A 15,450-nucleotide genomic window follows, 5' to 3' on the forward strand; every position below is an offset into this window, starting at 1 on the left:
TGCCCTAGTATTATAGGACCAGCAGGCGTGGGAAGCCCCTTTCCACCCGGGCCTGACAGTTATCACACTGGGCAGAAACAGTACGCACGGAATATGGCCGAACCACAGAGGTAGCACAGACCTCTTCTAGAGCAGTCAGTCCATGGACGCATCAGGCGCATCAACAGTGGCGGAACAGTAGTGCATCATGGCGTCCAACCAATAGCAGGGAACAGGAGAACCTCATGGCGTCCAACCAATAGCAGGGAAGGGAGCACCTCATGACGTCCACTGCAAAGTATCCAATAGCAGGGAACAGGAGCACCTCATGGCGTCCAACCAATAGCAGGGAACAGGAGTACCTAATAACGTCCAACCAATAGCAGGGAACAGGAGCACCTCATGGCGTCCAACCAATAGCAGGGAACAGGAGTACCTAATAACGTCCAACCAATAGCAGGGAACAGGAGCACCTCAAGGCGTCCAACCAATAGCAGGGAACAGGAGCACCTCATGGCGTCCAACCAATAGCAGGGAACAGGAGCACCTCAATGCGTCCAACCAATAGCAGGGAACAGGAGCACCTCATGGCGTGCAACCAATAACACAGAAGACAGCACCTCCTGGTGTCCACCCCATTGTGTCCAACCAATAGCAAGGGAACAGGAGCACCTTGTGGCGTCCACCTCATAGCGTCCAATCAATAGCAGGGAACAGGAGCACCTCATAGCGTCCAATCAATAGCAGGGAACAGGAGCACCTCATGGCGTACAACCAATAGCAGGGAACAGGAGTACCTAATAACGTCCAACCAATAGCAGGGAACAGGAGCACCTCAAGGCGTCCAACCAATAGCAGGGAACAGGAGCACCGCATGGCGTGCAACCAATAACACAGAAGAGAGCACGTCCTGGTGTCCACCCCATTGTGTCCAACCAATAGCAAGGGAACAGGAGCACCTTGTGGCGTCCACCTCATAGCGTCCAATCAATAGCAGGGAACAGGAGCACCTCAAGGCATCCAACCAATAGCAGGGAACAGGAGCACCTCAAGGCGTCCACCTCATAGCGTCCAATCAATAGCAGGGAACAGGAGCACCTACTAACGTCCAACCAATAGCAGGGAACAGGAGCGCCTCAAGGCGTCCAACCAACAGCAGGGAACAGGAGCACCTCAAGGCGTCCAATCAATAGCAGGGAACAGGAGCACCTACTAACGTCCAACCAATAGCAGGGAACAGGAGCACCTCAAGGCGTCCAACCAATAGCAGGGAACAGGAGCACCTCATAGCGTCCAATCAATAGCAGGGAACAGGAGCACCTCATGGCGTACAACCAATAGCAGGGAACAGGAGTACCTAATAACGTCCAATCAATAGCAGGGAACAGGAGCACCTCAAGGCATCCAACCAATAGCAGGGAACAGGAGCACCTCAAGGCGTCCACCTCATAGCGTCCAATCAATAGCAGGGAACAGGAGCACCTACTAACGTCCAACCAATAGCAGGGAACAGGAGCACCTAAGGGCCTCCAACCAGCTCGCACTTGATCCACTGAAGGAGTGAAGGAGTGCCTCGGCCTGTGAATGGCAAGCTCGGCCCATTGTCAGGTGGATGCTGGTGGGGCGGAAGAGGAGCGGAGCAGACACTGCAACCGAGAGCGGCGGAGTGTTTTACCAGACATCCCCCATCCTGTCTGGACCGTGGTCTCTTGGCAGGTACACGCGTCCCGGGAGGGCAGTAACTCTTCAGTGGTACCCAGGCCTGGGCCGGACGCACGGCCCATCCCCCACAGCCCGCCTGGCATCCCAAGGCTCCCATCAGAGCTGGCGGCGGCCCATCTTGTACACAGACCGCCGCAGGGCCAAGAATAACAAGAGAAAGTTGTTTTTGTGCGGTGTATGCAAACGTGGAGGTCTGAATGGTGTTCAGGCTGCGCGAAATAGAGAGGCTGGCAATGGTACTTTCTAAAATACAAATGTTTGCACTTCTGTGAATAGGAATTTTGTAAGTTTGTGTGGTTCTTTCTAAATACAACTGTTAGCACTTCTGTGAATAGGAATTTTGTAAGTTTATATATATATATATATATATATATATATATATATATATATATATATATATATATATACACACACACACTTTTTTTTTTTTAACATTTGTACATTGTGCTACTTTGTTACTGTTACACAATCATATAATCAAATCAAGGAAGGTTAATTTTAACATCTTTTGGACATTCACACCGCATCCCCCCCTCTCCCCTTGGCTGCGCGCCTGCGGATGCCGCACCATCGACGGAGCCAACCTGTTTCTGATCCTGCCCATCACCGGACCCAGCTCTCAGCTCCCCACGGTCCATCTCCCCTGGGATTTACCCATCACTGGTCCACTCTGCCCCCTGCTGCTACCAACAGAGTTCTGCCGCTCCTGGGGTTACTCCCCGGTCTTGCTTACCAGCTGCCCCAGCTGCCCAAGCCTTCCCCAGCACCGCCCTTCCTGGATTTAAATATTTTAGGTTTCCGAGCGTGATTTCCTACGTGGTATTCAATGGTGGGGGGTTGGGCTTCCTGTTATTTTGATATCAATTGCATTTTCCATTGCTTGGTGTCTCCTTTCTAAAACAAATTTAAAAAAAAATGTTATTAAGTTTTGAATGGATTGCAACAAGAGGGCCGCCGTATGGCCCGCAGGACATCGGCCAGCAGAAGTGTAAGATTAAACTGAGCTGCAAGGGGACACGAAACACAGTAAGAGTCCACGGGCTGCAGCACATCCGGTCCAACATTACACGGAAATGCAGAGACTGTGACCCTGGACATAACACAAGCGGACCATCACAATGCAGTGAACAAGAGGAACTCGTGGCCTGAAGCATCGCGCGCGGCACAGCATTAATGGAAGAAACCACATTCCTGGTGAGCAGGGGTGAGAGGCTACAGCTGGGTACCGCGGGCTGAGGCCCATTGCCAAACTGATGGCACGAGGTGCAGCATAAACCGGACGCTGGTGCACTGCGCAGGGGGGGGTGCACTGCACACAGGGGTACAGCCGAGAAGGCACAGCACAGGGGTGCACTGCACACAGGGGTACGGCCAGGAAGGCACAGCACACGGGTGCACTGCACACGGGTGCACTGCACACAGGGGTACAGCCGAGAAGGCACAGCACAGGGGTGCACTGCACACAGGGGTAGGCCAGGAAGGCACAGCACACGGGTGCACAGCACACGGGTGCACTGCACACAGGGGTACGGCCAGGAAGGCACAGCACACGGGTGCACTGCACACAGGGGTACAGCCGAGAAGGCACAGCACACGGGTGCACTGCACACAGGGGTAGGCCAGGAAGGCACAGCACACGGGTGCACTGCACACAGGGGTAGGCCAGGAAGGCACAGCACATGGGGTGCACTGCACACAGGGCAGATAAGAGTATAAACAGGACTTTGGTGCACTGCACACAGGGTTACGGCCAGGAAGGCACAGTACGGGGAGGGTGCACTGCAGACAGGTGTACAGCCGAGAAGGCACAGGGGTGCACTGCACACAGGGGTAAGGCCAGGAAGGCACAGCACAGGGGTGCACTGCACACGGGTACAGCCGAGAAGGCACAGCACAGGGGTTGCACTGCACACAGGGTTACGGCCAGGAAGGCACAGCATAGGGGTGCACGGCACAGGGGGTGCACTGCACACAGGGTTACGTCCAGGAAGGCACAGCACAGGGGTGCACGGCACAAGGGGTGCACTGCACACAGGGGTACGGCCAGGAAGGCACAGCACACGGGGTGCACTGCACACATGGGTACGGCCAGGAAGGCACGGCACAGAGGTGCACTGCACACATGGGTACGGCCAGGAAGGCACGGCACAGGGGTGCACTGCACAGGGGTACGGCCAGGAAGGCACAGCACAGGGGTGCACTGCACACAGGGGTACGGCCAGGAAGGCACGGCACAGTGGTGCACTGCACACAGGGGTACAGCCGAGAAGGCACAGCACCGTGGTAGAGTGGGTACAGCACAGACCCAGCCCTCCCCTAGAGTCCAGGGGGTGGCTGTGGTGTTAGTATGTGTTGCTGTTAGTAGAAAGGGCACCGGGTACAAACCTAGCTATTACAATTGCAGCAGGTGCAGTGGTACCAGGGCTGGGGGGTCCCTTGTTTGCATTAGGGTGATGGGCGCCCTTGCTACGCCTCAGCCACGGACCCTTACAGCAAGCAAAGAATATGGCTCCATCACCACACCCCTCCCTCGATAGGATGGTAAAACAGCCATAACTGAGATGGCCTGGGGCCCTCACGTTCCTGGGAACCCGGTGCCACTGCACATGCTGCACTATTCATCGCGACATCTTACTGTACATAAAGCTACCGACTTTTGGGACCCCCTTACTGTACATGAATGTACTGATTTTGGGGGCTCCCTTACTATAACGACCCTTCCCTCTTCCAAGACCCTTTTTATCTCCATGTTTCTTCACACAGGAGTCTGCTGAGTTCGAGCCTCGTGGCCCCTTCCATGTGCATTACAAATAACTAGTTAAAAATACAGATGCGTCATCGTTTGAGGGCAGTGTCAGTTTCAGGTTGAAACCTCCAGCAAACTTCGGGGACAATTTTGTGTCCAAAGAGACCCCCCACATTCCTCGTCGGGCAATTGTAGCAACTGTTACTGTAGCGCTTGGATAACAATTTAATACCCAAATGAGCCTAAAATAAGCGCTATTATCTGAAACGAGATCCATTCGGGCTGCTGGCGGGGTACCAAGGCTGGAGACCTCCACCCACGTCTGACCTTATCCATTTTCCCATCTACTCCTGCTTTTGGTTATCCTATCTGCCTCCTCCACCACGGCCCCACCTTCATGGCGCTACATTATTAAAGCGCCCCGCCTCCCGGGCTGTGCGATATTAAATTAAATCCAAGGCCGGGAGACACAGGCCCCTTTCTCCTGTGGAATGTTTTTTCAAGGAGGTAATGCAATCCTGGGAGCCCCCCTCCCGCCCCCCCCCCCCCCCCGCAGCGTCCACAGTGCGGGCGCCCCCCCCCTACATTTCCAGGGTTGAGCCTCCTGCAGTCCCACCTGCCTCCTCCGCCCCCACCCCCGCCGAGGCCCCAGCCTGAACCCTTCACGTCTGATTAATGTCTCGATGACATGGCCCCATCGCTCTCATATTCGCTTTTTTTTATTATTATTTTAAGGAAAACAAGACTGCGTTCCTCCGGCTTCACTTTCCAGCGCCGGCTGCTCTCCGGTTACCTCGACGCCCACTCCTGGGCCCGGTCTAGAGAGGCGGGGGGGTACTGAGCCGGGGGCGAGGGGGGCTTTACAGAGGAGTCTGGGGGCGCAAACTGCACCCCTCGCCCCAGGGGAGAGCCGGATCCCCAGGGTGAAAAGAAGAGAACAAGGCCATGCCCAGCATGGAGCCACCCACAGGATGGACGAAAAAACACAAGATTGTGCCCACCTGTAGGAGACGGACCGTGCCCACCTGTAGGAGACGGACCGTGCCCACCTGTAGGGCGCAGAAATCCCAGGATGGAAAAACACAACCGTGCCTAGCTATAGAAGACAGACTGTGCCCACCTGTAGGAGACAGACCGTGCCCACCTGTAGGAGACAGGCCGAGCCCATCTATGGGTGGGTAGTACCCTACAACCTGAGAAGGGAAACAGCCCACCCCTACCTATAGGGGCGCACCCACCCCTAGGGTGAAAACAACAGACCAAGGCTATCTATAGGGGAGCAGTCATACCCATGACGGGAGGAGACAGATCGTGCCTAGCTAGAGGAGATGGACCGTGCCTAGCTAGAGGAGACGGACCGTGCCTAGCTAGAGGAGACGGACCGTGCCTAGCTAGAGGAGACGGACCGTGCCTAGCTAGAGGAGACGGACCGTGCCTAGCTAGAGGAGACGGACCGTGCCTAACTAGAGGAGACGGACCGTGCCAAGCTAGAGGAGACGGACCGTGCCAAGCTAGAGGAGACGGACCGTGCCAAGCTAGAGGAGACGGACCGTGCCTAGCTAGAGGAGATGGACCGTGCCTATCTACAGGAGACAGACCGTGCCTAGCTAGAGGAGACAGACCGTGCCTAGCTAGAGGAGACAGACCGTGCCTAGCTAGAGGAGACAGACCGTGCCTAGCTAGAGGAGACAGACCGTGCCTAGCTAGAGGAGACAGACCATGCCTACCGATAGGGCGCAGACACTCCTAGGAAGGGAAGAGACCGTGTCTACCTGTAGGAGACCGGCCGAGCCCATCTATGGGTGGGTAGTACCCTACAACCTGAGAAGGGAAACAGCCCACCCCTACCTATAGGGGCGCATCCACCCCTAGGGTGAAAACAACAGACCAAGGCCATCTATAGGGGAGCAGTCATACCCACGACGGGAGGAGACAGCTAGCCCTATGACAGGTAGGAGAGACCGTGCCTACTACCTACAGGAGACAGACCATGCCCATCTATGGGAGGTAGAGTCATCCGCATGGGAAGTAAGACAACTCAGAATTAACTCTATGGGCGTAGCCACCCCAGGGTGAGAAGAACACACCAGGCCTACTTGTGGGAGGGGCGCTACTCACAGGATGGGAGGAACAGACCATGCCCACCTGTCGGACTGAGCTCACCTACAGGAAGGAAGCCTTCTCCGAAACAGGAAACCGCTCGTGCTTAACTACAGAAGGGAACCCATCTTCAGGATGGGGAGGAGAACAGCCCAAGCCCATCCATGGGACCAGAGCTCACGTGACCCAAGTCCTACCTATAGGAGGGAACAGCCCAAGCTCATCGATGGGACCAGAGCTCACGTGACCCAAGTCCAACCTACAGGAGGGAACAGCCCAAGCTCATCGATGGGACCAGAGCTCACGTGACCCAAGTCCAACCTACAGGAGGGAACAGCCCAAGCGCATCGATGGGACCAGAGCTCACGTGACCCAAGTCCAACCTACAGGAGGGAACAGCCCAAGCGCATCGATGGGACCAGAGCTCACGTGACCCAAGTCCTACCTAAAGGAGGGAACAGCCCAAGCGCATCGATGGGACCAGAGCTCACGTGACCCAAGTCCAACCTAAAGGAGGGAACAGCCCAAGCCCATCGATGGGACCAGAGCTAACAGGACCCAAGTCCTACCTATAGGAGGGAACAGCCCAAGCCCATCGATGGGACCAGAGCTCACATGACCCAAGTCCTACCTGTAGGAGGGAACAGCCTGTAGGAGGCTGGACTGGCTTGTAGTGAGTACCAAGGGGTACTTGCACCTTGCACCAGGCCCAGTTATCCCTTATTAGTGTATAGGGTGTCTAGCAGCTTAGGCTGATAGATAATGGTAGCTTAGCAGAGCAGCTTAGGCTGAACTAGGAGACGTGTGAAGCTACTACAGTACCACTTAGTGTCATATGCACAATATCATAAGAAAACACAATACACAGTTATACTAAAAATAAAGGTACTTTATTTTTATGACAATATGCCAAAGTATCTTAGAGTGTACCCTCAGTGAGAGGATAGGAAATATACACAAGATATATATACACAATAGCAAAAATATGCAGTATAGTCTTAGAAAACAGTGCAAACAATGTATAGTTACAATAGGATGCAATGGGGACACATAGGGATAGGGGCAACACAAACCATATACTCCAAAAGTGGAATGCGAACCACGAATGGACCCCAAACCTATGTGACCTTGTAGAGGGTCGCTGGGACTATTAGAAAATAGTGAGAGTTAGAAAAATAACCCTCCCCAAGACCCTGAAAAGTGAGTGCAAAGTGCACTAAAGTTCCCCTAAGGACAAAGAAGTCGTGTTAGAGGAATAATGCAGGAAAGACACAAACCAACAATGCAACAACTGTGGATTTCCAATCTAGGGTACCTGTGGAACAAGGGGACCAAGTCCAAAAGTCACAAGCAAGTCGGAGATGGGCAAATGCCCAGGAAATGCCAGCTGCGGGTGCAAAGAAGCTTCTACTGGACAGAAGAAGCTGAGGTTTCTGCAGGAACGAAAAGGGCTAGAGACTTCCCCTTTGGTGGACGGATCCCTCTCGCCGTGGAGAGTCGTGCAGAAGTGTTTTCCCGCCGAAAGAACGCCAACAAGCCTTGCTAGCTGCAAATCATGCGGTTAGCGTTTTTGGACGCTGCTGTGGCCCTGGAGGGACCAGGAGGTCGCAAATTGGACCAGGAGAGAGAGGGGACGTCGAGCAAGACAAGGAGCCCTCTCAGCAGCAGGTAGCACCCGGAGAAGTGCCAGAAACAGGCACTACGAGGATGCGTGAAACGGTGCTCACCCGAAGTTGCACAAAGGAGTCCCACGTCGCCGGAGACCAACTTAGAAAGTCGTGCAATGCAGGTTAGAGTGCCGTGGACCCAGGCTGGACTGTGCACAAAGGATTTCCGCCGGAAGTGCACGGAGGCCGGAGTAGCTGCAAAAGTCGCGGTTCCCAGCAATGCAGCCCAGCGAGGTGAGGCAAGGACTTACCTCCACCAAACTTGGACTGAAGAGTCACTGGACTGTGGGGGTCACTTGGACAGAGTCGCTGGATTCGAGGGACCTCGCTCGTCGTGCTGAGAGGAGACCCAAGGGACCGGTAATGCAGCTTTTTGGTGCCTGCGGTTGCAGGGGGAAGATTCCGTCGACCCACGGGAGATTTCTTCGGAGCTTCTGGTGCAGAGAGGAGGCAGACTACGCCCACAGCATGCACAAGCAGGAAAACAGTCGAGAAGGCGGCAGGATCAGCGTTACAGAGTTGCAGTAGTCGTCTTTGCTACTATGTTGCAGGTTTGCAGGCTTCCAGCGCGGTCAGCAGTCGATTCCTTATCAGAAGGTGAAGAGAGAGATGCAGAGGAACTCGGCTGAGCTCATGCATTCGTTATCTAAAGTTTCCCCAGAGACAGAGACCCTAAATAGCCAGAAAAGAGGGTTTGGCTACCTAGGAGAGAGGATAGGCTACTAACACCTGAAGGAGCCTATCAGAAGGAGTCTCTGACGTCACCTGGTGGCACTGGCCACTCAGAGCAGTCCAGTGTGCCAGCAGCACCTCTGTTTCCAAGATGGCAGAGGTCTGGAGCACACTGGAGGAGCTCTGGACACCTCCCAGGGGGAGGTGCAGATCAGGGGAGTGACCCCTTTCCTTTGTCCAGTTTCGCGCCAGAGCAGGGCTAAGGGGTCCCCTGAACCGGTGTAGACTGGCTTATGCAGAACTGGGCACATCTGTGCCCAAGAAAGCATTTCCAGAGGCTGGGGGAGGCTACTCCTCCCCTGCCTTCACACCATTTTCCAAAGGGAGAGGGTGTCACACCCTCTCTCAGAGGAAGTTCTTTGTTCTGCCATCCTGGGCCAGGCCTGGCTGGACCCCAGGAGGGCAGATGCCTGTCCGAGGGGTTGGCAGCAGCAGCAGCTGCAGTGAAACCCCAGGAAGGGCAGTTTGGCAGTACCAGGGTTTGTGCTACAGACCACTGGGATTGTGCCAACTATGCCAGGATGGCATAGAGGGGGCAATTCCATGATCATAGACATGTTACATGGCCATATTCGGAGTTACCATTGTGAAGCTACATATAGGTAGTGACCTATATGTAGTGCACGCGTGTAATGGTGTCCCCGCACTCACAAAGTTCAGGGAATTGGCTCTGAACAATGTGGGGGCACCTTGGCTAGTGCCAGGGTGCCCTCACACTAAGTAACTTTGCACCTAACCTTTACCAGGTAAAGGTTAGACATATAGGTGACTTATAAGTTACTTAAGTGCAGTGTAAAATGGCTGTGAAATAACGTGGACGTTATTTCACTCAGGCTGCAGTGGCAGGCCTGTGTAAGAATTGTCAGAGCTCCCTATGGGTGGCAAAAGAAATGCTGCAGCCCATAGGGATCTCCTGGAACCCCAATACCCTGGGTACCTCAGTACCATATACTAGGGAATTATAAGGGTGTTCCAGTAAGCCAATGTAAATTGGTAAAATTGGTCACTAGCCTGTTAGTGACAATTTGAAAGAAATGAGAGAGCATAACCACTGAGGTTCTGGTTAGCAGAGCCTCAGTGAGACAGTTAGGCACCACACAGGGAACACATACATATAGGCCACAAACTTATGAGCACTGGGGTCCTGGCTAGCAGGGTCCCAGTGACACATAACAAACATACTGAAAACATAGGGTTTTCACTATGAGCACTGGGCCCTGGCTGGCAGGATCCCAGTGAGACAGTGAAAACACCCTGACATACAGTCACAAACAGGCCAAAAGTGGGGGTAACAAGGCTAGAAAGAGGCTACTTTCTCACACAGCCCAAGCGCATTGATGGGACCAGAGCTAACGTGGCTTCCAAGAAGAACAAAACAAAACAGACAAGGCCTACAAGACTTGTGGATAAAGCCATACAAATCTGCTAGGAGTCACATATCGACACCTCCCAGGTGGTGCCATGATGCCAGCCATGCTATTGTTGTGGTTATGCAGGCAGGGCAGACAGCCACGGAGAAGTCTCAAGAACACTGTTGCCCCACTAGAAATATAGCAACCTGCTTTCTAAACACTACTGAACATCCTTCTGCAGCCCCTTGGAGAAGCACAGGTGTGGCCTTCGTGCTAGGGTGACCAGGCCTCACGGATTTGCCGGAAGAGACCCAGTTTTTTTTACCACCTGTCCCGGCAGATTTTATGGAAATTCAGCTCATGTCCCGGTTTATAAAGGGTGGACTGAAAATGGTGGGAGGGGCCTTTTTATGTGTTCCAAAGCAGAGATAGTCAGCAGCTGTTATAAGAAAGAAATGTAATTATCAGGCATGCTACTGGCTTAAAAAGAGCATTTTATTTATGTTCTAAGTGCCTCTACTGTAATTCTCTGCTGATGAGTGCGGTCATTCTGCATGGTTGGTTGAAGTAAAATTGTAGTCCCTTTTCTATTTTTATGAAATGTCCCGTTTTTTTAACTTTAAAATCCTGGGCACCCTATTGGATGTCCATCAACTACAGATGCATGATGGTATCTGTGTCCTTGCAGTGCACTGAGCCACTCTCTGCCGCTTCCGTGTGGGGCTATGCCCACTCATGCCTAAAGTTCCATCATACTCAAACTTTCTTTGCCTAAAGTTCTGTCATCACTGGTACCCCCTAATGGTGCTGTGCTTGCAACTGTCTGGATAATTACAAGCATTGGTAAGTCCAATAAAGCTCACCTTTCAATGGTGTTACTTGCCTTTTTGGCTTTGCCAGTGCTTTTGCAAAAACGATTCCTCATCAGCATAAAAAACTGCTTGCCAATGTGAAACACCATCAGCAAAAAAAAAAAAAAAAAAAAAAAAAAAGCTCCTGCAGCGTAATGACGACTATATGCATCATGACAGTGCCCATTTTTATTTTATTTTTTCAACTTTTAATTTACCATTCCAAGATGGTGGACAGCAGTCTTAGAGCAGTAAATTAAAAACAACAAAAAAAATTATTAAACAAGAATGAGTCAGTGAGGGGGAAATGGAGAACCGGTAGGTTAAGACATCAGTTCCTGCCAGAGCGGCGGCGGGGGTGAGTAACCATGCACCTGTTCCCGCTTTCTCATGGCTATACGTGGCACCTGGCAGACCCTCTGGGCGAGATACTGATGTCCTTACTATAGGACATCAGTGTGTCACCCAGGATCACCCACGTCTCTCCCTGTGCAGCCTCAAGAGATCTGAGATCTTGTAGATTTCATGGAGTTCTGCAGGAGAGTCCCAGGTAAAATATCTTGTGCTATAGGTTGACAGCTGAAGAATGGAGCATGAACTTCGTAAGTCCCCGATAAACAGGGGTGGTCGAAGACTAGTTGCCTCTTCCCAGGTTCTTAAGAACGTAAAACTCAAGAAAATTTCTATCAAATATTGAAGAAAGAAAAAAAATCAGCAATACAGAGATCCGCTTAAATCACAACAACACTGTGCCAGAGAGGATAGCCCTATACCAGTGGTTCCCAACCTTTTGACTTCTGTGAACCGCCACTTTATCATTACTGGAACCCAGGGACCTCCCCCCCCCCCTTCCACTGAATCATTATTGGAATCAGGGGTTCCCACACAGTCATTACTGAAAGCTGGGGACCTAATCTGTTAATATTATTTAATTTTCTGAGCAGTCACGAATTCCCGGAGGAGACTTCATGGACCTCCCCCCCAGGGGTCCATGGACCACAGGTTGGAAACCACTGCCCTAAACATTCTCTGCATGCCACAGCAAATCAGAAATATTGAACTCGCAAACACATCTCGGCCAGCGCCCTTTTCACCCAGCCTTCCCTATAGCTTGGGCCTGGCACTGTAGTATCATATCAAACATTAGGCGGTGCCGAGGTCAAGCATGGTACTCACTGGCCAATGTGACTATGGCAGGGACACTGGCAACCGCTCCCGCAGGCGTCTGACCGATGCACTGGTACCGGCCCGCCGTGTCGTTCCGCAGGGCCGCGATGACCAATGTTCCACCTGCAATGCGGATCCCAAGAGCGGTCTGATCTCCATCCAGCTCCTTCCCATCCAGTCGCCAAGAAACATTTGCCCCCGTGGGCTCCAGCACACAGCTCAGGGTGACCGAGCCACCGTACTTCTGAAATGTCGACAAGGGCTGGACGGCAAAGCGTGGCACATTACCTGCAAATTTAAGATGCAACAAGTAAGTAAAGAAAACACTGAATTTGTGAGAAAGTGAAACTCAATGTTACTTCCATCTTAGCATGAGGTCCCCATTTCTCTTGCCTTCTAATCATTTCAAAGGTTTCTGTTGCATTGGACTGTCCCACAGTACCTTGTTAAGCTTCCCCAAATCATCTCTTCCGTTCTTCTCTTGTGACCATTACCCTGTTTTCCAAACCATAAACCAGCTGTGCAAAATCTACTACACAGGTATCCACAATAAAAAAACGTGTTTCCTTGCATTGAGACACGGTGGGGAATAATTCTACAGCAAAAATAAGTTGGGGGACTTTGGCAAGTTGGGTCAAGATTTTGCAGGAAAGCTGCACACCAAGAATCTCTCACTGAACATGCTTTGATATACAGTGGGTCTGCGGTCCGAACACATTATAATCGGTGACCATTATTGGATATTGATGGGGATTGGTCTTTTAACCTGATCAGCAATGTCTGAGAGATGTGAACTTAATCACAGAATAATGAAGTTTGGGCATTTGAGCATTTTTGCTCCAGGAAATTTGCAGAATTAATTATGTAAAGTATTGTATCTGTCAGGATTTTTTGCAAAGTATTTACTTCCTGACCAAAGGTTGACATTTCTTTCCATACGAAGTCACTCTGAATTCTAAACAACGGATACAAATATACATCAAATTCCAAACTTTGTTTTGAACATCTACTTAACTTTTGCACCTAAAGAAGTAAAATGCAACAACATATTCGCAGGTTCATAAAAGGTTGGGCTGTACGTAAAAGAAACTCACGATTTCTGCCAAGATACAAAAATAGATGGACATTCAATTTTAATGACAAACCTCTTTCCAGAGGCACGAATTTATTACAAAACCAAAAATTCAAGAAATTACAGTGCTACAAGTTATACAGAACTGTGCCATCAAAAAAACCCTGCACATCTCTAATTAGGTGTACCCTAAAGCAACTTTGTGTACTTCTGACATCCGGATAACTTCTTGTTTGGGATGGAAGGGGTTGCCATGACAGCCAAGGTGAAGTGGTGGTCACACTAGCCAGAAGAGTATTTATTGGTGGTCATGTCAGCCAAGGTGGAACAATCAACAGCCTTGATCTTAACGATGAGTACTGGACGGACTTGACCATTAAAGATTTCGGAGCTTAGTAGGCTATTACAGAAGTGGCAGAATTTGTCGGCCAGGACAGAGCTGGCAGCTTAGTCGACCTTGACAGAACTAGCAACATCTGTCAGCCATGATGGAACTGGAAGCTTTGTCTGCCATGACAGAAGTGGCAGAATTTGCCGGCCATGATGGAACTGTCTGCTTTGTCGGCCATGACGGAACTAGCAGATTTGTGAACTATGAAGGGATTAGCAAACATACTGGGACTCGATGTCATGTTAGCCACGATTGGTTGGTTGTCTTGTCACGAATTGCTTACACGGCCATAACCTGGTTTTCTCTGCCATCCAATACATCTTTTGTTCTGTTGCACACACTGAATACAATGTGCCCTAAGACAAGCATCACTATTCACAACCAGACTGAGAATTAAAACACACCACACACTCCCTCAAGGAGCCCGCTGTAGAACTTACCCATGTCTGCCAAGCAGCCGCAGGTGGCAAGGACCAGCCAGGCGATGGCGGCGGTGCCTCTTCTCCATGCTGGCATCTTCCTCCGGTGAGCTGAGGTCTGGTGGAAGAGGAAGTGGAGAGGGCTCCCATAGGGTGTGCTGCCCATGTCCTGGAGGCGGGGTTGCGCCCTGCACCTGTGCAGATCAGAGAAGAAAGACTGGTCAGCAGAATGCACCAAGCAGGACTTTAACTCTTCCCTACCGGGGCCAACTGCACCTACCGCTGTCTGCGGAAGACATGTCTGCCCGCTACTTCCCTGGCAGGCCTGGGCCATGGGATGGAGGTGGCCAGGATGCATTGGTTGGTAGAGTGCTAAAGGTGTATTGGAAACACAGGCAGTGTTGGGAGGTGTTCAGGGCTTGCAGACCAAAGGGTAAGCTGGCCCAGGTTGTTGTGATGGGCACCAGGTGGCATGGATGTGCCAACCACTGCATGGAGGGAGGCAAGGATGCTTTGCCCGTGGTGGGATGGTGCACAACATTAAATATTAGTCTTTTTGATAGGGTTGTCTGCAGTGCTTAATTTGTAAATGCAATAGTGCAAGTACCCAAAAGAGAAACACAGTTTGTGCAATTAAATGCGCGCGCGGAATTTCAAGGTTGTGTAGTCCTAAATCCACCTTGTTCGTCTTTAATTCGCTAAGAGACACACCATTCGCCTTTATCAAACTTCTGCAAGTTCCTGCTGTCTCCCTTTGTAGTGGTTTTTAGGTCTTTCTTTCTCTGTCTCCGTCTTTACGCTTTATTTCTTTTACATCTGTTGCGACGGGTAGTCTCATGCAGATAAATAATTGCTGGTCCAAACAAATAAGTGCCGGTGGTCCCCACCGGCAGCCACCAGCTCAAATTAAGCACTGGTGTCTGCATGTGAAGGCGGACACCTGAAAGTGGCTATTAAGCAGTAGCGGTGTTGCGAAGGTGGGCTGAATGCACCTGTGTGGGGGGGCAGACTGTGGCCAGGATGTGATGATGGTGTCTGTGGAGAGTGGCCAGGATGTGATGATGGTGTGTGTGGAGAGTTGCCAGGATGTGATGATGGTATGTGTGGAGAGAGACCAGTATGTGATGATGGTGTGTGCAGAGAGTGGCCAGCATGTGATGATGGTGTGTGTGGAGAGGGACCAGCATGTGATGATGGTGTGTGTGGAAAGGGGCCAGGATGTGATGATGGTATGTGTGGAGAGTAGCTAGGA

General features: G+C 51.5%; 1 protein-coding gene across 2 annotated transcripts in view; it reads right to left on the reverse strand.

The window, feature by feature from the left end:
• Nucleotides 1–15,450, reverse strand: part of BOC (BOC cell adhesion associated, oncogene regulated) — a 112,464-nt gene that overhangs the window by 49,819 nt on the left and 47,195 nt on the right. For both annotated transcript variants that reach the window (XM_069202782.1, XM_069202783.1), the window contains exons 2-3: nt 14,220–14,392; nt 12,326–12,604 (exon numbers count right to left, since the gene is read on the reverse strand). In XM_069202782.1, coding sequence (XP_069058883.1) covers nt 12,326–12,604; nt 14,220–14,364 — 424 coding nt within the window. In that variant the 5' untranslated portion in view covers nt 14,365–14,392. The remainder of the gene's footprint in view (nt 1–12,325; nt 12,605–14,219; nt 14,393–15,450) is intronic.

Source organism: Pleurodeles waltl, chromosome 8 (assembly GCF_031143425.1).
Source record: "Pleurodeles waltl isolate 20211129_DDA chromosome 8, aPleWal1.hap1.20221129, whole genome shotgun sequence".
Classification (NCBI taxonomy): Eukaryota; Metazoa; Chordata; class Amphibia; order Caudata; family Salamandridae; genus Pleurodeles; species Pleurodeles waltl.